The sequence below is a fragment of the Lissotriton vulgaris genome, chromosome 2_1 (assembly GCF_964263255.1).
Source record: "Lissotriton vulgaris chromosome 2_1, aLisVul1.2, whole genome shotgun sequence".
NCBI classification, from domain to species: domain Eukaryota; kingdom Metazoa; phylum Chordata; class Amphibia; order Caudata; family Salamandridae; genus Lissotriton; species Lissotriton vulgaris.
Genome location: NC_141687.1, coordinates 1,693,631,523 through 1,693,657,727, shown reverse-complemented (window position 1 = coordinate 1,693,657,727; position 26,205 = coordinate 1,693,631,523). Strand labels below are relative to the sequence as shown.

Below are 26,205 nucleotides of genomic sequence, written 5' to 3'. Positions count from 1 at the left end.
GTGCGCTCCACCACATATTTTACGGACATCACTTTCAAATGTCACCAGCCGCCACTGACCTTGCAAGAGTGAGGTAAAGGGTCAGCAAGGGTCTTGTACTGGATTCAAGAGGCAGAAGGTGGAATACTGACAACTCACCCTTGGTATTGGGAGCAACAACATTTACTTGCACCAGCCATGGGCTTCTGAGTAGAGCTCTGGGCACCGGCACTCATTTTACAAATTAAGCACTATCACTAGCTGATCGTTGCTACTTCTGAAATCCATACATAAAATAAAACTGTGAACATTGTCTTCAGCTGTAGTCACTCAGGAGACATCAATAAAGATCCAGAGTGTGTTTTGCACTCTCACTTTCTCCCCCTCTCTGTCCTGCTAACAAATCAATCTTGAGTGTGCATTGCTTCAAACTGTTCATGCTGTCTCACTAAACAAACAAACTGAAGCAGCAATAGACACAGTGTCTGTGCAACAGTGACTAGTTACAGTAAAATACAGTGTGAACAAGCATTGGCAATGCTAACTAGTCTCACCTTTTTGCTTTGTCAATTATTTTTTCTGATGCTATTCAGTAACAGAAAAGTCAGTATGATCTATTACCTGTGTCATGTTCTGGAGCCATTCTAAGAATAATGAAATAAAGAAGATTTAAGGTGTGCTGGCAGTTAAAAAACCCATATAGAAAAACATGCAATTGTTTTAGAGTGTACAGTATTTTCTGCATGGGTTTTAGTCGAGCAAGACCAGGTCAAAGTGAAAAGTTAAGGCCAACAACGATGGTCCATGGGATGGATACATGAAATAGATTGGGCCTTTCTCGGCTTACCTTTGGAGTTAGAAGACATTTCAAATAAAAGTTCCTGAGAAGGTAAGAGTTCAGTGGGGCAAAACAGCAGACTGTGTCCAAGAAGGAGGCGTCATCATCGGGGAGTCGCTGGACATGGTTGCAGTGAAGATTTGAAACTTTGGACTTACTCACTTTTTTGGAAGTGGAAATCTCCAGCAGGATGAAGCAGCAGTCTGTAGACAACATGGCCTCCACAAGGCTGGTTACCTTCTACGACAGGCCCTGAAGAACAGGTGTTGCTGCTGCGCAGAATAACATAGCAGGAGATATGGCAAAGTCAGGCTAGAAGGTAGGTCAAGGTCTTCTGTTGCTTCTACGGACACTTTTTGGTGAAAACATTTCTAAGTCCCAGGTTTTTGGAGGAGTACAACCAACACCATGCTCAACAGTCTAGGGCATGGAGGGCCCCACTTGGGGGGTTAGTACTCACTCCAGCAGAGGCCAGGCACAGGTTTCAAGGTCCAGGAGCATATTATGTCCCTGTAGCTCACATAGAAAGTCAGCCACCTATCCCTTAAATGTACTTCTTGTGGCATTGGGTTCAAAGATATTGTCCAGTACGCCTTCGAGCAGCAAAGCAGGTCTTCAGACAGCAGGGCAGTCCTCTGGTAGAAGTAGAAGAACATAAAGGGAGCTTTCTCATAGTCAGGCCAACCAGCGATGCCTACTGGGTGGATTGGCAGGCAGGTAAGTCATGGTCTTCTGTTGGTTCTCAGGGCAGTTTTTGATGAGTCCCTGTTTTTTGGAGGTGTACGATCAACACCACTACCAAGGGTCAAGGTCCTGGAGAAGCACCAATTGGTAAGCTAGTACTCACTCAGGATCAATGATCAAGAGTTTGTTATATGCCTGGAACTCACACAAGAAGCCAGCCAACTATTCCCTAAAATTACTTCTGGTGCTCCTCGGTGCTAAGCGATGGTCTAGTACTCCTTCAAGCATCACAACAGGCCATCAAGCAGCAAAGCAGTCCTATGGTAGCAGCAGGGCAGTCCTCTGGGGGTCCAGGTAGTCCTTCTGAAATGTTCTACATGTCTAGGAGTGCACTGAAAAGTGGTCTGAGGGTCCATTATCTATACTTGTTGCCACCTTTTGAAGTGACAGGACATGCAGGGCTACCCTCACATCTGGTTCTGGAAAGTTCTTGCTTTCCCCTGCCAAGGCTCCTAGAAGCCTGGGTTGAAGAAAAGCTGGTGTCAAGTTCCATTGTGTGTGCTGGAGACAAGCCCTTTTAAGTGTAAGTGTGGTAGGGAACAACTCCAACCACAGACATCTTGGCAGGATGGCCCATCCTGCCTACACCCAGTCCCCTTTGTCTCACTGTCTAGCAGGAATATACAAACACCAACAGCAGAGCCAGTCACAGTCATGTGACTCAGGACACTGGCAACTGGCACAAAATTGTTAGGGCGAGAAAATTCCAACTTTCTTAAAGTGGTACTTTCAGAAGTGTGACTTAAAAGTCGACTTTAAGTTGACTTTACCATAAAAAAGGATTTTAAATTGTAAATTGAGTACAAAAATGATAGTTCTGCTTGCTCACGATCCAAAGGTACCACTTCCTAAATGTAATAAGGTAACCCATTGTCATCCAATGGGAGAGATAGGCCTCACAATAGTGAAAAATTAATGTAGAAGTTTTTCACTACCAGGACATGTAAAACTTAAACCAATATGTCCTACTTTTTAAATACAATGCACTCTATTCTATGGGCTTTTAACGACTACCCTAGGGATGATTTATGTGTATCAAGAAGAAAGATTTGTGCCTAACAAAATGTTTACTGTGCCAGACCAAAATGGCTGTTTAAAACTACACTACAGGCCGCCATTGCAGGTCTTGTTTTAAAGGACTACTTTAGTGGGTGGCACAATGAGTGCTGCATGCCCCCTGGGTGCATTTAATTTACAGGCCTTGGATGCATGTAATACAAATTTACTAGGGACATACTAGTAAAATAAGAGTAACAGAAGGGGGATGGGAGCACCTCCCAGCACAGTTCGCCCCTTGGCATCCTGGTAAATGCAGTTCAGTTTAAATGCTTACTTGAATTTTTGCTGAAGTGTTTCACCAAAGTTGGTGCAGGTTAGTGCTGTTATCCTTCATCAGTGAGGAAATTGGCATCATTTCCAGCAACTCCTGATTACTTTTCTTTTGCTTTCTACTTCTGCTGCTCTCTACTGAAGAAGGGCTGAACCCATAAACATGTTTCTAGAGATATACAGCAATGTCTGCACCAACTTTGGTGGAAAACTATAGCTAAATATCAAGTAAGGACTAATTTTGTACTGAATTTACCTGGATGCAAAGGGGCAAACTGTGCTGGGATGTGAGGTAGTGTGCTCCCAACCCCTTCCGGAAAAATAAGGGGCCCATTAGGATGACGGGTGGACTTTGTCCGCCCGTTATCCTGTTGTGTCTAGGGACTGCCCGCCATAAGGGCGGGGGTCCCGTTGGAGGCATTAGGATGCGCCCGCCACAGTGGCGGGCGCATCCTGTATCTTCAGCATTGCGGGAGGGCGCCCACCGCAATGCTGAAGATACATGCAATGCATTACAAAGCCCAACATGACAGGCACCACGCGGTGCCTGCCACGTTGTACTTTCTAATGTTGGGGGTACCATAGGTACCCCCTATGTGCACCCACACACACCCGGAGTCCCTGGGGGCCCGGAACGGGCCCCCGCAGGGTGTCTACGCATGCCTTTCCGTAGCAAGGCATCTAACTAAGCCCATGCTAATTTGGCTGGCGGTGTCTCATAGACACCGCCACCATATTAAACCTTTTCTGCCCCGGCCGAAAGGAGACGGCGGCGGAAAAGCGGCAGACAGTCTTTCCGTCCGCCGCGGTCCCCCCGTCATCCTAATATGGCGGGGGGAGTTTAGGTGCGGATGGCGGGCAGATTGCACCCGCCAGGCTGGCAGTGGCTACCGCCAGCCTAGCGGGGGCAATCCGCCCGCCATCCTGATGGGCCCCAAAGTGTGTTGAACAGGTTTAGGCCATTTTTTCCATATTTAAGGGAGAAAGTACAATCACTTTAACACTGGTTAGCAGTGGTAAGGTGCAGAGAATCCTAATGCTAGCAAAAACCTATTTAGAAAACAGGAGGGGTGAAAGCAAAAGGTTTGGCAGTGAGGGCCAGGGTCAATACAGTTGAAACAGTGGAAGGATGCAAGTCATCCATTCAAAAAGAAGGCAAAAATGTTATGCTCTAGGGGAATGACAAACACAAAAGAGGGAAAACACATGGAATAAAAACAAGCAAATGAGATTTACATGAAAACTAAGAACGTATTAACAAGGCACTGACCTAAGCCCACTGTAAGTATTTGTGCTGAATTTAATAGGTCTTTCAACAGCCTAGACCTAGAAACGAGCCAGCAGGGGATATCTATCAACATTATAGCAGGTGCAGTGCCACTAAGCCCGAGGTATATGAGGTGGCCTCTGAACCCAACAGTGGATTGTCACTAGCCACCTAAGGTAATAGGGGCTAACTTAACATAGAGATGCTGATGAGAGTATGTCAAAGGTAGACCTATTTTTGTGTCAGTATGTGACAGTAGGAAAGTATAGGAGAAGAGTAAGTATAGTAGAGAATAAATGAGAGATAGAATTAGATTGCAAAAGGGAGTAAGTATATGTGCTATAGATAGCTGAAGTATGAGTATCAAACAGTTTAAAACTTGAGTGTGGGAAGGAAGACAAAGACTGTTTGACATAATCATTTTTAAAGGATTGTTAGTATAGATTGTATTTGTATAGCGCACATATCACCCCCAGGGGGGTCTCAAAGCGCTTGTATGAATATCACTGTGGAACCCATCCTGGCTTTCCCTGTGAAGTGCCAATTCCTGGGCACCCCCAAGGTGAAGCCGAGCATCCCAGCATTGTTGGGGTCGTAGTGGAGGTTAAGCAAGCTATTGCCCAGAGTTGCAGAGTGGGACCCATGATTAGAGTAGACATTGAAGTGAGAAATATCGAGTCCACGGACACTGAGCCCAAGATCCTGTCACGTCGGGACTTGAACCCTGTTCCCGGGCCTGACCTCTGCTTCAGGGTCTGCCGCCTCAAACCAGTGAGCCACACTTCTCCAATACAGGATACAGGATATAGCATTAAAACTGTCTCACTTGAATCGTATTATAGGTGAAAGAAAACTTTCCTCCTGAAGAAATTGTGTAATGTAGTGTGGGCTAGGCCTGGTTTGCACACATTGCTATGTTAGCATATTTTATGAGAAGTTTAAATTCCATTTTACCTTTTGCTGCTTTTGCACATGACACTGCATATAGCTGTTTTTGTAAGTTATGCTGCGCGAATGTCTTCACATGAGAAAGGTTTGTTTTCGACATCCCTAGACTTACATTGTGACCATACTCAGCACAGTGAGTGACCAAGCCTCCAAGGTTATCATAACAAGGTAGGTTTTGTTCGAACTGATCGGCTCACGTCTTTAGACACAACACAGGGCAGCTGCGAGCCCACTGAAATTCTGGTGCCTTTATTATTGCACTGTAGCCATGATTTAAGACACTTGGAAGATTTCAGTTTCCAGTGATGCAGAGAGCTTTTGCTGATCCTGATGTGATTCACTCTTGCTGGGCTGAGAGTCAATGGGGTCCCCCAAACAAGCCTTTAGAGACCCTCTATAGTTTATAAAACATAGTTCCTAGATAATGAGGGTGTTATAACTAGGCGCTATACGACCTGTTTTCACCATCATTGTAATATGATTTCTACCTTTGTCTTTTATGGAATTGTAACAATGCTGACCATATTATTTCTAATCATATGTCTGCTTATGTTGGCAAAGATACTGTACCTGAGAGCACGTCGTTAAAATAAATATTTTAACCTTTTCGGTGTCTCTGTGTTGCTCCTATTGTGGACTGGTATGAGAGTATAACAAAAGAGTGTCCTCATTTCCCACCATTCCTGAGTATATCCTAAGTCTCATGTTCTGGGTTGTCTAATCATTGGTTAATTTGCTATATGACGAAGAGCTAATGTGACACTGATGCTAGCTGGTTGGGGTTTTGTAGGTACTGAGGTGAGTTTTTGCTGCACCACAGTCCACTGAGGTCCTGAGTCTCTGTGCACACTTCTGTGTAGGAGCAGAATCCTTGCAACATGGCGCATCTAACGTTGTGGTCTTAATTTGAGACTCTCGAGTAGTGCTTTTATCAGTCCACGACCCCCTCACTATTGTTTCCGGATGACAGTGGTGAGATATAAACCTACCTATAGTTAAATAGGTCTTTTCAAGTTTGATAATTTAAAATGGTTTCTATTGAGTTCAGTTGTGCTATATTTCTTTGCATTGTACTAATCTCTTTTCTGTGTGGTAATGGCTGCCGTTGACATCCCAAGCATAACAGGATGGCGGTACGCAATCATTTGCAGGGTTATAATATGTCCTTGGAAGGCATGATGGTCGTTTTTGTTGCATGTGCAGACGCAGCTTACCCGTTTGAGCTGTTTTACTCTTGGGTTACATTTCCTGCGGTCGATGATAATACTAACGTGTTCGATACATACACCCCCACTGCCATGCCCAGGGAGTACCCTCCTTATAGGACACAGGAGGTTCCGATTTCTGCTTGTCAGCACAGAGTTTGATTTAATGGTGCCCTCCCCCACACTCTAACGGCGGTTAGATTAGGACCGTTGTCCATTCCAGGTGCTTCTTGGCCTGTTTTGGCTGAATTTACCCCGCACCCAGATGTGGCGCGATGTACAGTTGCTGATTTGAGGCCCCTTTATACCTATGCTGCAGAGGTTGTACTGGCCTTAGTTCATTACATTTCCCGCAACCTCCCGGGTGGGGCACCTGGAGGTGCAGCGCATCCAGTTGGGCCGAATGGAAGGAAGCTTAGTCCCACTATGGTTAATGCGGTTATGGGCAAGCATCCCCAGGATAAGGATGAGATGCCTTTCTGGCTTGCCGAGAAATTTGAGCAACTGGAGGCAGTATTTCCTAACACCACTCCTGTGGAGAAATACTGGATCCTTACCATAAGTTTGCAGAAAGACTTAGAGCCGGAAGTGACTGACAGTACCACATGGGGTATGATTTTTGCAACAGTCTATACTAGGTGCTTTGGCACACCTTCTATGGCTGTCCTACCCTCCATCATTAAGCATGTTCAGGATGAACACGGGCCGGAGGCGGCTGTTAAATTTGGGAATGAGACTCGTTGGAGGGTTTGACGTAGTTTCTGATCCGATCCTTGCTAATGTTAAGGGAAATGCTGCAAGCTTCCAGGTGTCTAATGCTTTGCACGATGTCCCCGAGGCAGAGAAGTCCCGTCAGTTACCGAACATTATTACTGCAGTATATAAGACCATTGGCCGTAATAGTTTGGGTGTTAAGTCTTTTGCTAAAAAACAAACGCCGCAGCAAACTCACTCGGCGAATTGTGATAAAGATGATCGCCAGAAAGTTCCGAAACAAAATTGGAGTAAGAATAAGAAACAGGGGAAACAGCAACAGAAACAGGGGTCCCATCCAGTTTCTCCGATACCTGCGCCTACGGAGCGTACATATGAGTTGCGTGACTGCACTACGATTAAGTCACCTGATAGTTTCCAGGTTCCTGATCAACCTTCTCCTTGCCCTTTGCAGGAAACATCGGTCTCACCAACAGGTGGAGGAAGCAGAGGACAGGGTGCCTAACAGAGCCGTGAGCAGCCCCGCAAGGCTGACGGTAAAGGCAAGCAGGACGACTCACTGCCTCAAAGACCTCAGTTTCAAAAGAAGAAAGTTGCAGCTTTGACACGAGATATTCCACAGTTAGTGAGAACCCAGTTTCCGAATCTGACATGGGCGCTGACGTTGGACAGCGCGGCGGAGAATACCATAGTGCAAGAGTCGCTGCGTCCACTGCTGAAGGTGACAGCGACTGACATGTTCGTTGTTGTTGAGACAGCTGACACTAGAGTGGCTCCCCCTGGAAGGCTTTTTGAAATTGACCTTTTAATTGATTAATTAATACAACGTACTATAAAAGGTTTTTGGGGGTAAAATCTAACTACTACTTGTGACATTTTGTTGGCGAGGTCGACTGGCCCCCACCTTTTGTCTTAGCTGCTCCGCAAGGGGAGGAGGTGATCCTCCCTCGTTTGGCACACAGTGCCGAAGGAACAGGCCCTGCGTTTTGCAGAAGATTGGGCTAAGGTGCTTGCACCAGCTTTGTACTGTACTCACTGTGGATGGGACAAATTCCCCCCCCCGACATGAGATACCATTCCGGTCTATGCCACAGGTTCAACTCCAATTCCCCATGCGGCATGAAGCAAAAGCTCCCGTGGCAGAAATCCTTGAACAATTGAAATATCAAGGTGTGATTGAATCGTGTGTGTCTCCGATGAATAACCCTCTTTTTAATGTGACTATGCCTGATGGCTCGTACCGTTTGGTATTGGATTACCGGCACTGAAACTCCCATTGTCGTGCGTGCGCGGAACAAAACACTCACAGCTCTGCTCTTGTGGATAGCCTTGTGCACAAAATGTTTAAAACCACACTTGACATATCCAATGGATTCTTCGCCTACAACCTGTCTTCTATTAGTAGTCAATGGACAGCTTTTTTCAGTGGTGGCAAACAACGCCAATTTCGACTTTTGACTATGGGCTATAAGAACAGTCCAGGCATCTTTGCCACCCACATAGTCTCTCTTTTAGAGGGACTCGACCCAAATGCATGTTTGTATGTGGATGACATTTATCTCACAGACGACGAATTATGGCCGCATCTGTGTCGCGTTGACCGCATAATTTGTCAGTTTGCGGACTTTGGTTACAAATTCAACTTTGCAAAGTCTCACATTGCATAGTTTACAGTGTTGCTCCTGGGCTATGAGCTCAACAATGAAGGTTGAGGTTTGGCTCCTCACTTTCTGGAGAAATGCGCACAACTGCGCGCTCCTACAATGTTGAAGAATCTACAGTCTTTACTGGGCTTTTCGAATTTAGGGCGTTCTTACATTCCTGAATATGCCCAGCATATCAAGCCACTTTACAATTTGGTACAACCTGCTTTCTCCAAAACTTGCTGGCTGCCGGCTCATTCAGCCATTTTGCAATCCCTGCAGGCTGATCATCAAGAATCTAAATTCTTGTTGACTCGTGATAACCACACCAACCTGGTGATAAGAATCGTCCCTGGGGCGATGGGTTTCACTTACCTGACTTTTAATGAGGGTGACACAGTCCCTTTCGCTTACAAGTTACACTTGTACACTTCGGCTGAGTTGTGGTTTTCCACTGTGGAAACGTCTTAACAGCCGTGCAGATGGCGATTCTCAAAGAATGTGCACTGTCGCAGGGAACACGCATTTTGGTTGTTACCCCGTATCCTGTACCAAATTCGAAAGCTTTTCACCCAAGGTGGATACAATGGGCTACTTCCCTGTCATCCCCGGATGTCACGGTCATTTTTCGATGCCTCTTTGCAGACACAGGAGTTTCTACAGTATGAATTTGTTCATCCGGCTCCTTTGGCCATGCGCCCACTGGAGGATTTCCATTGCATCATTTACACTGATGAGTCAGCGCAGCCCGCAAAGGGTTCAAAGCACTTTTTTTCTGCGGCCTGCGCAATTGTGGTAGGTACTGTGGTGGACGGTGAGTTCAAGTCCGATGTCTTGCATACACAGACATTAGGGGACTCTACCGCCCAATTGGCAGAGCTTCGTGCTCTGATGCTTGCATTGGAGTTCGCAGATCTCAGTGTGACTACTCTTGTTGTAAGTGACTCCTACTACTGTGTGCAATCATACAATGACAATTTGTTCTTTTGGACTCAAAATGACTATTGTGATTCCAAAGGTTGCACAATAAAACATAAAAGGATCTGGGTTCGAGTGGTTGAACTTAAAGAATGGCTCCCACTTGTGTTTGTAATTCATACTCTTGCTCACCAGCGTTTTGGAGTTCACGCTGTTGGCAACAGTCTTGCCGATGCAGCCGCCAAGGCAGCAGTTGCAACATATTCAGTAGCAATAGTTACACGTTCCAAAAGTAAGATTGATGTTGACATCTTGGCAGCTATTGCCGCAACAGAGAAGGGAGGTAATTACCCGAAAGGTTTCTGTTCTAAATTATCTTATCATTTAAGCCCTGATAAAGTTCCTTAAGTGAGAATTAACGACGTTGATGACAGGTTGATTCCCAACGCGGACCGCAGGCAGACTTTGATAACAGCGGCTCACGAGGGTATGGCCTCAGCGCATGCCGGCGTGTCAGCTACTGTATCTCTCCTACAACAGCATTACTGGTGGCGTGGATCGTACAATCAAACGCGTCATTATGTCCTTCATTGTGACATTTGCCAGAAGATTAAGCCTTCCACTGCTGCACGCCCGCTTCAGACTCAGTTGTACATATCTAATAGACCACTTGGTTGTGTTTATTTAAATCACTGCGGTCCTTTCTCCTCTGGTACTGCATCTTAGTTGCAGTTGATTCCTGCATGCGCTTTGTGTTGGTGGGGCCCAAAAGGAGTGCTGATTCTCGCACTGTCATCAGGGATTTGCGTGTCTTTGTGGACATTTTTGCAAGTGGTACCTTCCATTTCGACCAGGGTCCAGCGTTTGCCTCTAAGGCATGGGTACTCACAAACTTTCTCTAGGGGGCCAAATTTACAGTGTGGTTTATGTCCGAGGGCCGCACTGGTGGGGGCGGGGTCAGGGGGGGAAGGGGCGGGGCTAGAGCAACAAGAAAAAAACTGTGACCATGAGGTTGATCACAAGTCCCCGCAGCGGACGCCTTCGTCCACTGAGCCACCAGACCCAGCATACACACATCTCTCTCTCTCTCTCTCTCTCTCTCGTTCTTTCTCTCCCTCACTCTCTCTCCCTCCCTCTCTCTCCCTCTGTCTCTCTGTCTCCCTCTGTCTCCCTCACTCTGACTGTATCGCTCCCTCTCTCCCTCTGTCTCACTCCCTCTCTCCTTCTGTCTCACTCTTTCTCTCCCTCTGTCATACTCACTCCCTCTCTCCCTCTGCCTCACTCACTCTGAATGTCTCACTCTCTATATCTCCCTCTCCATCTCTGTCTACCTCTCCATCTCTGTCTACCTCTCCATCTCTGTCTTCCTCTCCCTCACTCTGTTTCCCTCTCCCTCAGTTTTCCTCTCCCTCACTCTGTTTGCCTCTCCCTCAGTTTCCCTCTCTCACACTCTGTTTCCCTCTCCCTCAGTTTCCCTCTCCCTCACTCTGTTTCCCTCTCCCTCCTTCCCTCTGTCTCCCTCTCTCCTTCCTTCCCTCTGTCTCCCTCTCTCCTTCCCTCTCCCTCCTTCCCTTTCCCTCTTTCCCTCGGTCTCCCTCCCTCTCCCTCCCTCACTCTCTCCCTCCCTCGCTCTCTCCTTCCCTCGCTCTCTCCTTCCCTCGCCCTCCCTCTCCCCTCGCCCTCCCTCTCCCCTCGCCCTCCCTCTCTCCTCGCCCTCACTCTCTCCTTCCCTCACTCTCTCCTTCCCTCACTCTCTCCTTCCCTCCCTCTCCCTCCCTCCTTCTCCCTCGCTCTCCCTCCCTTGCTCTCCCTCCCTCGCTCTCCCTCCCTCGCTCTCCCTCCCTCCCTCGCTCTCCCTCCCCCTCTCTCCTTCCCTCTCCCTCCTTCCCTTTCCCTCTTTCCCTCGGTCTCCCTCTCTCTCCCTCCCTCACTCTCTCCCTCCCTCGCTCTCTCCTTCCCTCGCTCTCTCCTTCCCTCGCCCTCCCTCTCCCCTCGCCCTCCCTCTCCCCTCGCCCTCCCTCTCTCCTCGCCCTCACTCTCTCCTTCCCTCACTCTCTCCTTCCCTCACTCTCTCCTTCCCTCACTCTATCCTCCCTCGCTCTCCTCCCTCCCTCTCCCTCCCTCTCCCTCCCTCCTTCTCCCTCGCTCTCCCTCCCTCGCTCTCCCTCCCTCGCTCTCCCTCCCTCGCTCTCCCTCCCTCGCTCTCCCTCCCTCTCTCTCCTTCCCTCTCTCTCCTTCCCACTCCCTCCTTCCCTCACTCTCCCTCACTCTCTCCTTCCCTCACTCTCCTTCCCTCTCCCTCCTTCCCTCTCCCTCCTTCACACTCCCTCCCTCTCTCCTTCCCTCCCTCCCTCTCTCCTTCCCTCACTCACTCTCTCCTTCCCTCACCCTCCCTCTCCCTCGCCCTCTCCTCGCCCTCACTCTCTCCTTCCCTCACGCTCTCCTCCCTCACTCTCCCTCCCTCTCCCTCCCACGCTCTCCTTCCCTCGCTCTCTCCTTCCTCCCCCTCCTTCCCTTCCCCTCCTTCCATCCCCCTCCTTCCCCCTCCCTCCTTCCCTCACTCTCCCTCACTCTCTCCTTCCCTCACTCTCCCTCCCTCGCTCTCCTTCCCTCGCTCTCTCCTTCCCTCGCTCTCCTTCCCTCTCCCTCCCTCCCTCACTCTCCCTCACTCTCTCTCTCTCTCTCTCCCTCCCTCGCTCTCTTCCTCCCTCACTCTCTCCCTTCCTCGCTCTCTCCTTCCCTCGCTCTCTCCTTCCCTTGCTCTCCCTCCCTTGCTCTCCCTCGTCCTCCCTCTCCCTCGACCTCCCTCTCCCTCGACCTCCCTCTCCCTCACTCTCTCCTTCCCTCGCTCTCTCCCTCCCTCGCTCTCTCCCTTCCTCGCTCTCTCCTTCCCTCGCTCTCTCCTTCCCTTGCTCTCCCTCCCTCTCCCTCGTCCTCCCTCTCCCTCGACCTCCCTCACTCTCTCCTTCCCTCGCTCTCTCTTTCCCTCATTCTCCTTCCCTCTCCCTCCCTCACACTCCCTCCCTCACTCTCCTTCCCTCACTCTCTCCTTCCCTCACTCTCTCCTTCCCTCACTCTCTCCTTCCCTTGCTCTCCCTCCCTCACCCTCGTCCTCCCTCTCCCTCGTCCTCACTCTCTCCTTCCCTCGCTCTACCTCTCCCTCGCCCTCACTCTCCTGCCCTCACTCTCCTGCCATCACTCTCCCTCACTCTCCTTCCCTCCCTCTCCCTCCCTGCCTCTCGCCCTCCCTTTCCCTCCCTGTCTCCCTCCCTCCACCTAGCCCGTGTGTGCCCGGGCTGAGACAGCTTCTGGGCAGGCACACCCACAAACACAGCCAGGCTCACCGGAGCACTTCACACGTCTTCAAAAGACACTTCATATGTTAATGAGGCTTTGTCACCTCTTAGCCCCCCTGGAGCCCCACTCTGACTACGAAGGGAATCGTCCGGCCCCCACAGAGGAGCAGTCTGAGTAGCGCTGCCGCAGGGGTTTTTGCTGACACTGTAAAAAAAAAACAACATTTAAACACGGGTACATGTCTGCAAGGTCCGCGGGCCGCCAGGGAAGGCTTGCCGGGCCGCCCCTGGCCCGCGGGCCGTACTATGAGTACCCGTGCTCTAAGGCATACAAGGATGCCAGGAGTTTTTGGGGTCCAAGTCAAATTTTCGTCTCCATATCGGCCTGAGGGCAATAGAATTTTGGAGCGGATGAACCGTGACTTAAAGCAATCTTTGACAGCTAGGGTAATAGGTACAGACCGGAACCTACTAGCCCACCTCAATAGCTTTCAGCGTGCACCTAATAATCTCCCTAGAAGGTCTCTGGGTGGAGGGACAGCCTATGAAATGCTCTTTGGTATCAAAATGTTTGTTACAGACCTTGAGAATCTAGACCAGGCGGCGTCGGCCGCACCCTTTGTCAGAGATGAACATTGTACTGTTTTCCAGAATCTACAAAAGACCCGTGACACTCTTGCAAAGGAACACTTGCCCTCCACATCTGATGCTGGGTTGCAGATTCCGATAGTTGGCTGGCTACCCCAAGTTGGTGAACTGGTCCGAGATAAGGTCGAGAACAAGAAGGAATTCGGCCCCTCCTATCGAGCTCCAGTTCCTGTGCTTGGCTTGCAGGGTTCAAGAACATTCATTTTACCTCCTCTTCCTGGACGAAAGGCGAACAGGTACATCTCAATTGACAATGTCAAACTATACAGAGTGGCCGATTCTTCTTAGTATGGCACCTGCAGTCTCTTGTCCAGCACTGCAAAACTCTGTTTTGGCTCCGGCACCTACCACCAGGTCTGATGTTGCCATTGAGATGAATGCAGTTACAAATTTGTTATTGAATCCACACGCTGGTGATCCTCTTAATCAAACTAAGTATACTTACCCCACTGACTTATCAATGCCTGATTTGGAGACCTGTGTGGCTAATTAATCACGTTTTTCATTTGACACTGGCTCAACCACATCGATGTCCCCTTCAAGAGTTTCAATTTTTGCTGGACTTACATTTGTCTGGTGCTTTTTTCAATTTTTTTATTCATGTCCATTGGATTTGTGATGTATTTTTTCCGTCTTGTGAACGGACACTATGTCAAAGAAAGAACTACGATTAGACTAATTGATGGAACTTTGGCACCCCACTCCTCATCACACAGAATGAAGAGGGACCAGACATTTGTGAATATCACTGCTTGGCCTGTCTTGGATGGGATTGTATGGGTTGCTCTCAAATTCCAGATTCATGGACCCACAGAGGTTATTAATGTCCCTAATGTACTTCGTGTTACTATGGGGGATGTGTTTAAACAAAATATTCGCTCTGATGATTGGGATGTCCAAGCCATAGAGGCTCTATTTTCTGATTTGAAATATTATGCTGCCTTTGATGCTGAAGATTGGTATTTAGATTCTGCTAATTACGCTGATTTGTTCTGTTACCAACACTATGGCAATCACTTTCTGCACAAAGCAAACACATTTAGGAATGTGGTTAATTACACTCAATGGGAACATTGTCCCGCTTCTGTTGAGGGCAGCTCCAAAACTCTTTTAAAAAGGTTTTCTTACTTTACTGATTTTAATCAATCGAATCCTGATGCATTTTATTTTAAGATGACTGAGAAGTCCTACCCACAGAAAAATACTGTATTCGAAGTCCTTTATTGACCAATTCGCTGTAGGGGGCTATGAGCTGTGGAAAGATACTATTGATGTTAAATTTGTTTGGATTTCTGGAAATTGACAAGTACAAGGCACTGAGGCTTTGCACCGTGCACGTCTCAACCCGAGCCATATGTTGTTTCTGAATTCGACTATTTTACAAACCTCTTGCTTTGGATTGGCTACGTCTAAAAAATTGAATGCTCCTTCTTTTCCTGATTTGGGTGAATACCCCCTATGGAATAATTCCACCAGTACTTCCCGTAGTGATTTACAGACCCTGTGTGAAACTCATCCTTTAACATTTCAGGTCTGATTCCCAAAGGCTGGCTGCTGTGGCAAAAAAGTGCAGATGCCAGCTCCATTTTCTAAGGATGACCCCTGGCTATACAGAGGTTAGAGTAGATCCCCATTTTGAGAGTGACCATTCTGACACTACCTATTCTGCAGGCAAGTTATGCCAGAGTTGGCTGAGGCAATCCCCCTTGGCGTCTGTAAAATTACAGTTATCCAAATTAACTGACACCATTGACTTGAATGACTTTGTAAAAGGACCTGCGACAGGCAGGTCCAAAAGATGGATTTATGCTATTTACAATGAGGTGTGGAAGTTGTCCCAAGTTGAAGCTGCTTCTAGGTTAAGGGCAATTGATCAAGCTAATTTAGAAAAAGTGCTTGTAGTTGTAGACAATAGCATTAACACCCTTTCTTCCTGTATTTACACATTAGATAATATTGTTTCATCTGTTGTTGATATTGTACAAGAAGATGTCGCTGTGCTATACCATGGTCAAAATCAATTGCGTTCTATTATGCAGTTTGCATGGACTTTACAAACGTTGAAGGCAAGGAAGGTGCCTTGGGATTACATGAACACTACTTCACTATTTTTCCTTTTAATTTAACTGTCAAACAACAATTTATGTCAATAAAAGATGCCACATTTTCTCTGTTACATATTGAAAAGTTAGAACCTTTAACGTTTTCTGTGGCCGAAACTAATTCTGCTGTTTGGCTTATCCATGGGTTAATAACTCTCCCTTTCCCTCTGGTTGAATTTTGAAGCATGCATTAAACATTATGCCATAGGCAGATTTGAGCCTTTAGGTAGTACTTTTCTCCATGAAGAATGGAATCTCCCCCTTACATATAGGTGCTTGAGGGAATGAAAAGAGGTTTATTTAAAAGGTGAAGATTGCACTTCTACCCCCGATCACTCATTTGTCTGTCGGAATCTGCAATTGCACGGTTCCTGTAACATGACAGCCCCAAATTTGGCATGTGTTTTAAAAGTCACACCCACCTAGCTATTACCCCGACTTTCACATTGTTAGCAAACGGTAGTTATTTGCTATTAAATAATGAAGATTTCTGTGGTATGCTAGCGGGAATTCCGTACATAGTAACTGTTTCCCAACAAGTTGTCTGCTGTACGAAAGTTCTGTTTCCCCCTCTGCATGGGAGGCTTGATGTATCAATCTGGCCTTCTATTATGACCTCGAATGCAGAGTTCAACAAGACAAGTCGAATAAGGGCTCTTTTGTCCCAGAAATAGGTCGCCCTGACATCTGCACGTGAAACATTCATCTTTAACACTCGTACTGAGGTACATGGTTTATTAAATACAGATCTGCCCCTGCATTTTGGTGCTCTGATTCACACAATATTCAATGCCTCTTCCACCACGGGCTTGGCGCACTTTTTTAAAGTAGTACGTTCTGGCCTTGTGACCTCATTCCAAACTATATTTGGTGTGATACCGGCATTTTTTCATTCTATTTTTTCCAGCCTGTATTGCGGTTTCCCGTTAATTCTCGCTTTGGGAGCCGGTGTACTACTGTTGATTTTCTTGTTGAAAAATGGTTGCACATCCTGTGCCCCTCGACAACCTGCTCCGGCTGCTCCAGCTTCGTAACCGGATGCTTGAATACTATGGATCGCTACCTCTGGCTACTTTGAGCATGGTGTAAGGTTTATCCATCTAGTTTTTGTACTTTAACTGCCTGCAGCCAGTTTTCCACTGCCTGGATGGCAGTTTTGAATGGGCTCTTGATTTGTCTCTCTGCAACACGGTGTCTCCTTACCCGGATTATGATGTACTAATGAGCCCCTTAGTTGCTCATGAACTATATTGTTCTGGTGTCGGAATTATGGCAGCGCAGCGGCTCATGGGGTCCTAGGCAATTGGAATGTATGGACTGCAGCCCATGACTTCTTGGCACGCAGTTATCTCGAAGAACACCTGAGTTGCCCTCTGATGGTGCTAGAGGCTCCGACTTTTGAAGAACATGTATGCTCTTTTCCATTACTGAACTATATGGCTGAAATGTTCACTGATGAGAACACCGACTTCCTATTGGAGGCAGTTGCAACGTACTGTGCCTATACGCTGTTGGATTACAGTGACACTTTTTTCTGCTTTATAGACACGTACTGGACTCATGATTTTTTTTCACTCATTTTTTAATCTCTTCTTTTTGAACTGAAGTTTTCTTGACACCATGGCCACCCATGTATGTTTTGATATGTTTAATAAGTATCAATTCGGATTTTTACTCCCAATTAATCAATTATCATGTTTGGCAACATTTCTGAACGTTGTTCTGTCTCATTCAAACTTGAACTTTGTGTTCTTCAAATATTTCCCCTTTTATTGTACGTTCTCCGTTCAAGGGAGGGTGTAGTGTGGGCTAGGCCTGGTTTGCACACATTGCTATGTTAGCATGGCTTATTAGAAGTTTAAACACCCTTTTACCTTTTGCTGCTTTTGCACACAGCACTGCATATAGCTGTTTTTGTAAGTTAGGCTGCACAAATGTCTTCACATGAGAAAGGCTTGGTTTCGACATCCCTAGACCTACATCGTGACACTATTCTGCACAGAGAGTGCCCTAGCCTCCAAGGTTATCATAACAAGTTAGATGTTGTTTGAACTGATCGGCTCACATCTTTAGACACAACACAGGGCAGCTGCGAGCCAACTGAAATTCTGGCGCCTTTATTATTGCACTGTGGCCATGATTTCAGACACTTGGAAGATTTCCATTTCCAGTAATGCAGAGAGCTTTTGCTGATCGTGATGTGATTTACTCTTGCTGAGCTGAGTGGTCATGGGGTCCCCCAAACAAGCCTAAGAGACCTTCTATAGTTTATAAAACATAGTTCCTAGATAGGGAGGGTGTTATAACTAGGCGCTATACGACCTGTTTTCACTAACCCTGGGCGTAGTGTGCGTAGTGGGGCAATGCGAAGCTACGCAAAGTGGGCGAGAAACTACACCCACCTGTGCACTTTGCGTAGCCCCAAAATGTGCCGCATGCCCCCCCCCCCCCCTACATAGCTAATTTAATTAAATGGGCAAAGATAAATAAATAAAATACACTTACCTTGTATGCGGTGTCCCGGGGCTCCCTCTGCTCGTTCACGGCGCCGTCTTCTAACCAATGCGAATGCGCGGGCGGCCGCGCATGCGCATTTCTCGCGAGAAATGCGCATGCGCGGCCACCCACGTTTCCGCATTAGTTAGAAGACGGCGCCGTGAACGAGCAAAGGGAGCCCCTGGACGCTGCGGACAAGGTAAGTGTATTTTATTTGTTTATCTTTGCCCATTCAATTAAATTAGCTATGTTCGGGAGGGCGGGAGGGAGGCGGGTGGCGGGCAACTTCGCTACGCCCAAGGAGTGGGCATAGTGTTGCCTGCTTCCCCTACTTTTCGAAGTAGGCAACACTAAGCCCACTTCGTGTTGCCCGCCCAGGGTTACTTTTCACCATCATTGTAATATGATTTCTCCCTTTGTGTTTTATGGAATTGTAGCAATGCTGACCATATTATTCCTGATCATATGTCTGCTTATGTTTGCAAAAATACTGCACCTGAGAGCACATCATTAAAATAAATATTTTAACCTTTCCTGTGTCTCTTTTTTACTCCTGTTGTGGACTGGTATGAGAGTATAATGAAAGAGTGTTCTCATTTCCCACCATTCCTGAGTATATTCTAAGTCGCATGTTCTGGGTTGTCTAATCATTGGTTACTTTGCTAAAGGACGAATAGCTAATGTGACACTGATGCTAGCTGGTTGGGGTTTTCTAGGTACTGAGCTGAGTTTTTGGTATACCACAATTCACTGAGGTCTTGGGTCTCCTTGCACAGTTGTGTAGGAGCAGAATCCTTGCAACAGTAACATCACTCTATACAGATTATCAGAGTGTTAGTCTGGTTCAATAGTTTTTGTGATATATTGTAAATATAAAAATAAATGTTAACGTGTATAGTTTGTATATTAAAATTGGTTTTGTATTTGTTTTTATAGCTTTGGGAAAGTCCTGTGTACGACGAAACCCGTTGTGTCGGCTATCAATTTTGTGATGTGTTTTTACGAAAGAAAACTTGAATAAAAGAATAAAGAATAAATGGAGAATATTTTTTCCAGCTCTTTGACTGAAAACGTGATTTATTTGGGAGACAGAACATTAATGTCATTCATAATTAATTGTTGATATCTTTATTCAGCACTGTATGTGGCAACATCCTCGGATTTCAATTTTGGATACAAATTTCCATTAACAAGCCATTTACCACAGAGATTAATTTGTACATTTTTCGTAGCATTTGGGTGCAGAGCCATTTCTTGTATTATGTTATTACATTTCATCTGGTTCTGTTTCCCAGGATAAGGATTTTTGTTCTGCCACTGAACCGTAGTTTCACCATCCGATGTGCGATCATTGGTTTCTCATACCAAAGCCTCACTATGAATTAGAGAAACAGATTTTTATGGTCGGTGTCTAGGAGCTGTTAGATTTCATATTGATCTGTTGCTGTAATATTTCCTTGCTGAAGATCTGAGTACCAACAATGTCTGAATCATTTCCTGAGCTAGGATTCCTACTCTGAGCTCTCTCGATTTAAACAGTTGCAGATAAATATCTTGAAGTTTACAGATCAACCACTTTTACTGACGGGGACAATTGAAATGCAGACCGTGTTTCTCTTCTTACCGTCATATTGTTTCCGCACCATCCCGCCTGTGCTGGGGCTTGTGCTCTGATCCAACTTACACCTCCCTCCACTTCCAGATATCCTGGGTTTGTGCAGGCCTCCTCCGAAAGATTTGCATAGTGCATGTCTGGAATGCTGTACTTGAACCTCTCCAGCAGGCACTTCTTAAAAGACACAGTCATTGTTGAACGTTCACATTGAATAGTGGGGACAGCCTCACTCCGATCTGCAACAAAACAGGATCAGATGATTATTAATCGAATACAGATACAGATTATTTAGCACTGCGGCGGGCCAGGACTAAGACATATCCTTTTCAAGAGACTGCAAATATGGAACCAGAGCAATCACGAAACGCACATTGGTTTTCCTTGTTTGTCGTGTCAGGATGTTTGTGGTGAGTACAGCTTTTGACTTGGAGTCAGGCATAGACGCACGCTGTCAATTACAAGCTTTGCCCCTATATATGTGACAGTAAAATCAGTGGTTGAAGACAGTGGGAACTACTGGGAACAGATCTCTGCTACTTTTATTCTTGCAGGTGCACAATATACATTTTTTTGTACAGTTGGCGTATGTCGTGACCACAGACCTGCATGGAAAAATTGAGGAGACTCTTCGACATCCCTGTACCCAGACCCTCCATCTGTTACACATTATTCTCTGTAAATCAAGGGTAGCAGCAGCACCTTAAAACAGAGGAGAATAACAGCCGCACTGTTCCCATACCCGGAACCGTACCATACATGTGTATCTGTATTACTACACAGAGCCAAAAGTCATTAATTTTGTGGGGTTGTTGCAGCAGTTTTATTACTCATTACATACGTCATATCTGTACAACACCCCTGGACACCTTCTCAGGCCGCGGTCATAAATCATTTTCATACATTATCACAATTGGATATCACTCAGTGGTCCTCATAAATCATGGGTCATAAATCATCATGTGTCATAAATCATTCTGTCACAAGTCTGTCATCATTTTGTTGCCATAAATCGCTTTGCCTGATCATCGTTAATCAGCCGCCATAAATCACGGTCATAAATTATTGGGATGCCATAAATCATTCAGTCACAAATCTGTCATCATTCTATTGCCATAAATCATTCTGCATGGACATCATAAATCATCAGCCATAAATCATCGGCTGGCCATAAATCACTGGTTTGTCTTTTGCTCAATTGCATATCCTAGTGTCCAAAATCCCCCTGACAGCTTGTAGATTGTTCTTTGTTGTTTTCCACGCCCCTTTGCGTGTGGGGAGTAGGCTTTTCCCAGAGCCAGACCACAACTCACTACCTGGCTAGTCTCACCTGCGCCCTGCCGTCTGGTGGGGGCTGGGCTGCGAGTGCCGTCTCCGTTTGCTACCCCGATTTTTGTGAGGCGTACTCACCCAGCCATGAGGCATCCTAAAGTGAGTGGCCCTCCTTTTACACACCGCCCTGTTAGTGTGTTTACCTAACCAAACTGTTAGATCTGGGGGTCTCTAATTGGCAGAGGTAAGTACCTTAGACCAAGTAGGGACCCTTGCTTCCAGTCAGGGTGAAGAAGTACACAAAGTAGATAACCCCTACTCCCCCTCTAGGTAGCTTGGCTCGAGCAGACAGGCTTATCCCCTAGGCAATGTGTTTAATAAATGCACTTAACACAAATAATGATCCCCCATCCACCACAAACTGAGACCACACAGGTAAGTATATTTATAAAAATATAGCTTTATCTTTTTGCAGGAATTAAAAATCAACAATACACAATTGTTGCTTCTTTGAAGAAAGGTTGCACTTAATCTTGATGGTTGCACTTGTAATTAGGAAGTTCTTATATAAAAATCAGTCTCAAGTCTCTTAAATCAGTGTTAAAAAATAATGCTACTGACTTATTTCAATTTAGCTCTTAAAACGAGTGGTGAAATCAATGCCAGCGTGTAATTCACTAAACTGATGAGTTCTTCGATTCACTGGGCCCGAGCAAGGCGAATGCGTGCCTCGCTGTTGGTTAATCAGGCACCACTGTGCCGAACAGAACAGACTCTCTCCCCGCCCCCGCCGGTCCCAGCAACCCTCCGCCCGCTCTCAGATCCTCGGGGAGCGGCGGGGAGCTAGCTTGGCGCTCCTGCGCAGGGACAGCAGGCCAGGGGCAGAGAGTACTCACGTCGCTCCCTCGGCGAGGTCGGGTCAGTCTTCCCCGGCTTCGGAGCTCCCAACAAGGCTCTCGGCGGCTTCCTCAGAGGTCCCGGGCACGGGGACCAATCGTTGCGCGGCTGGGTAGACGAGCCCCTCGATGAAGATGCACAGCTTCCAGGAGTCAGCCACTCACAGCACGGCTCCTGGGCCAGGCCCCTGTGACGCGTAGCACTTGCAGGGCGACTCGGCCAATCACAGCGCCGCTCTCGGGGCAGGCCTACGGCACAGGCCAATCAGAGCGCCGCTCCTCTCGTGGCTCGACCAATCAGGTCGCGGTCTCTTTTTTTTCTTCTCTGCAGCTCTTGGGAACACTCTGATCAGTTTCAGGCCCCCGGGCCACGGCGGTGAATTGCGGGCAAATGAATTTAACGCGCCCAGGGTCAGCAGGGCGATCTGAGTATCGCAAATCCTCAACAAGGATTCCTTCGTCCTGGGGATGCCTTCGTGCTCACTGCCACCACTTCCCAAGTGCCGATGAGCACGTCGATACTACGGCACAGCAGCTGGTGGGCAGGCGATGCTCAGCGCAGTGCTCTCAAGCCAAACAGAGGGCAGCCAGTGCTCCACACGGGCAGATGATCGACGGTCTAGGCAAACAGCTCACGATCTCTGCAGCACACAGCAGAGCTTTGCAGTCTTTGGTAACCTTTCTGTCCCTGAGTTACCAAACAGGAGGCCAGCTCTTCTCAGGCCCTTGGAGATCCAGTTAGAAGACACAGCACACAGCAAAGTCTTTGTAGGTCAAGCAGGCAGGGTCACAGCACACAGCAAAGTCCCTCTTCTCCTCAGCTTCAGTTGGTCAGCAGAACAGGTCTGCCCTTAGAGCACACAGCAAGGCAATCTTCCTTCAGTTCTCCAGCAGTCCTTCTTCCAGCAGAGGTTCCTCTTGATTGTAGAATCTGATTTTCTGTTGTCAGGGGTCCTTCTCTTATACCCCAACAAGTCTTTGAAGTCTTTGTGCAAGTGGGCCCTGAGCCCGGTCTAAACCAGTTCTGGGTGTTGCTAGAGCCCCTGGGCTTCCTGGCTTCCTTCTTTCTTTCAGTATCAGGGACAGAGATGACAGTCGCCCTGCGGGAGGTGGAGCCAGCATTGTGGTCAGGCAGGCACAGTCTAGTCACTCCCAGGTGCTATCTCCTCCCACTTCCTTGGCAGCAGATGCAACCTTTCATCCACGGGCTGACTCAGACAACCTCCTGGGGGCTCTGCAGCCCCTGTCACCCTCAAACCAGACAGTCAATCCACAAACAGTCCCAGGCACACAGAAAGGTTAGACAAGAGAACAGCCTCTTTCTAAAAGTACTATTCTCAAACACAGAATTTAAAAACAACCTTTCCTAAAAGATGTGGTATTAAATTCTGAGTTCAGGGATATCAATCACTTATGTCCCATCTTGTTCCTATGGGAAGATAGGCTGGTATCCATTGGGACCAGCCTCCCCCATGTTAATCTATGGAGCAAGATAACCTTGCAGCAGTGAGCACACAAAATGGCTGCTGCTCACTACCAGAGCATGTTACCTGCACTAGTACATGCTCTACCTTACCCATACACTGCACCCTGCCCAGGGGGGTACCTTGAGCATTCCATAGGGGTGACTGATGTGCACAGACAGGGAAGGGTTAGGCCCAGCCAGTGGGGACACTGGCCAGGCGGACATAGCAGTCCACTAACTGCACACAGGCACTGCGCTGGCAGGCCTGAGACACCATTTTAGGGCTACTTATGTGGGTGGCGCAATCTGCGCTGCAGGCCCACTAGCAGCATCTGTCATCACCAGCCCTGGCACATACAGTGCACTTTACTAGGGAATTCATGGTGATACAAAAATGCCAATCAGGTATACCCAATCAATATGACAATTTATATAGGGAGCACTTACACTCTGGCACTGATCAGCAGTGGCAGAGTGTCCAAAGCATCTAAACCAGCAAAAACGAAATCCAGCACAGCATCAAAAATACAGGAGGCAGAGGCAAAAAGATGGGGGAAAACCACGCCAAGGGTGTCAGGTCTAACACAAACCAATACACCTTCTGTTTCTGCCCCTTTTGGTTGGATTTACGCTCTCCTTGCATGGGGGTAGCCTCTTCCCCAGAGTTAGGCCTCATCTCGCTACCATGCTGGACTCTCTTGTGCCCTGCTGTCTGGCGGGGGCTAGGCTGTGAGTGCCGTCTACATTTGCTACCCCCTTGTGTTAGACCACTGCACTCAGCCATGAGGCAGCCAGAAGTGATTCGTCTTACTCCCACACACCGCCCGGTGTGTCTCCATTGCCTATCGTTGCACCCTTAGTTAGTTTCGTCCGTGTCAGCACTACGCCGCTACTGTTGTAGGTGTGGGTGGGTGGGACTCAAAAATGTTGGTGCCGCTCTCCCAGCTCTCTGATGTAAAAGGTGAGCTGCCCAGGGGGAGCGTCACCTTATATCCCCCTCCCCTCCCCCTTTCCTTCTTCCCTTTGTTCCTGGGGAGGGGGGAGGGGTGAGGAGAGGGCCTTGGGCGCTTTTCACCGCGCTGCCATTCCCGGCACCGCTGACCAGCGCAAACCAGATCCATTCCTTGGGGGCTCAGGCGGTCGTTATGGCGCCGGCCCTTGTGGATCCCTGCGGGGTGGCCTCTGCTATGTACATAATAGTGACAAGAATGACTGAAGTAATGAGAAGGAAAAACGAAAGGAGGATGTCGAAGAACGCTGAGAATTTTAGGAGGAGTAAAGGAGGAAAGAAAAAAACGGACAAAGGAGGGAAGTGAGAATTACAAAAGGAGGATGGATGGAGGATTGGTGGAATGGAAAGAAGAACAGACGTAGATAAGGTATGGAAAAAGGATTTAGGAGAGAGAATGGATGAAGGAAGAGGGGAATAGTAGAGAATGAGGAGAAAGTAGGAGAAGGATGTATAGACCGGTGGATGGGGACGTATGTGAATGTGTCGGAGGAGGAGTGGAAGGGGCAATTGTATGAAAATATTAAAAGGTAAGAAAACACATTAGGCAACTTACGAATGCAGCCATGAAGCATGGCCATGCACCCTTTGACAGACAGACAGGAAATCAAAGGCAGCAATGAGAAGCTAAGACCAAAAATCCCTTTGGCTCAGAAAGGGTGAGGAATGAGATGCTTTGTGCTCAACTACAGCTGTCCGCAGATTCCGTAAGACCTACTGAAATGTTAGACGTGTCTACAAATATGAGCACTTCCAGGAGAAGCAGTTTGCACAGTGGTCTGAAGCATTATCCGCACACGTCGTTAGGCAACACATGGCTTCTGCCTCCAGCCTCTAGTTTTACGCCGGGTCTGGTGGCTCAGTGGACTAATGCGTCCACTGCAGGGGCCTGTGTTCGACCTCATGGTCACAGGTTCAAATCCCGGCGGGTCCACTCAGCCTTTCATCCATCTGAGGTCGATAAAATGAGTACCATTGAGTTGGGTAACAATAAACATCTGTTATTCAGCGCCAAGAAACCGCTGGGTGAACGTGCGCTTTACAAATACACATGTTATGTTATGTTATGTTATGTAAATACAAGGTCGGTACAACTATTGGAGTGTAAAAGGAGAGGTTTTAACTGTGAAACAATCATTCTAATTCAGTGTTTCAATGGCAAGTTAGTGTTACTTTTCATGCATCAATGAAACACTAAAAGCAAGGACTTGGAAATTATAACAAGACTATCTGCCTGGACAGTGCTAGAACTGACAACCTTGGGGTGTCTCCCCTCCAACCTTTTGCCTACCTCCACCACTTTTCCGACCTAGTTTTGCTGGCTTTAAGACTCTGTGCACTGTACCACTGCTAAGCAGTGGTAAAGTGCTTATGTTCTCTCCCCTAAACATGGTAACATTGGTTCATCCCCAGTTGGAATTAGGTCCCTAGTAAAGTGGTACCCCCTGTACCCTGGGCATGTAAGTTAAATGCTACCAATGACCACCCACTCTCAGGCCTGCCACTTCAGAGTTTGTGTGTTATGTTTTGCACTGCCATGACAATCAGCTAAATAAACCATTTGCCAGGCCCAAATCTTTTTTTTATACATATAATTCACCCCTATGGTAGGCCCTTAGGAACACAAAGGGCAGGGTGCCATATGTTTAAAAGGCAGAGCATGTACTTTTACATTTTACATGCCCTCTCAGCAGGGCCGGAGGGCCGTGGCGGGCACCGAGTGTTTCCCCAGTGGTCCGAAGTGGTGAGGGCTGCTTTTGTAGCTGTGGGGGGCAGCTTTGTCACTGGGGGCCAATTTTGCAGCGGTGCTGCAATATTGGCCCC

General features: G+C 47.4%; 1 protein-coding gene across 1 annotated transcript in view; it reads right to left on the bottom strand.

The window, feature by feature from the left end:
• The window catches only part of LOC147733118 (uromodulin-like), a 279,622-nt gene that overhangs the window by 160,235 nt on the left and 93,182 nt on the right, over window positions 1-26,205 (bottom strand). The window contains exon 4 of the mRNA XM_086955817.1: window positions 19,752-19,978. Coding sequence (XP_086811943.1) covers window positions 19,752-19,978 — 227 coding nt within the window. The remainder of the gene's footprint in view (window positions 1-19,751; window positions 19,979-26,205) is intronic.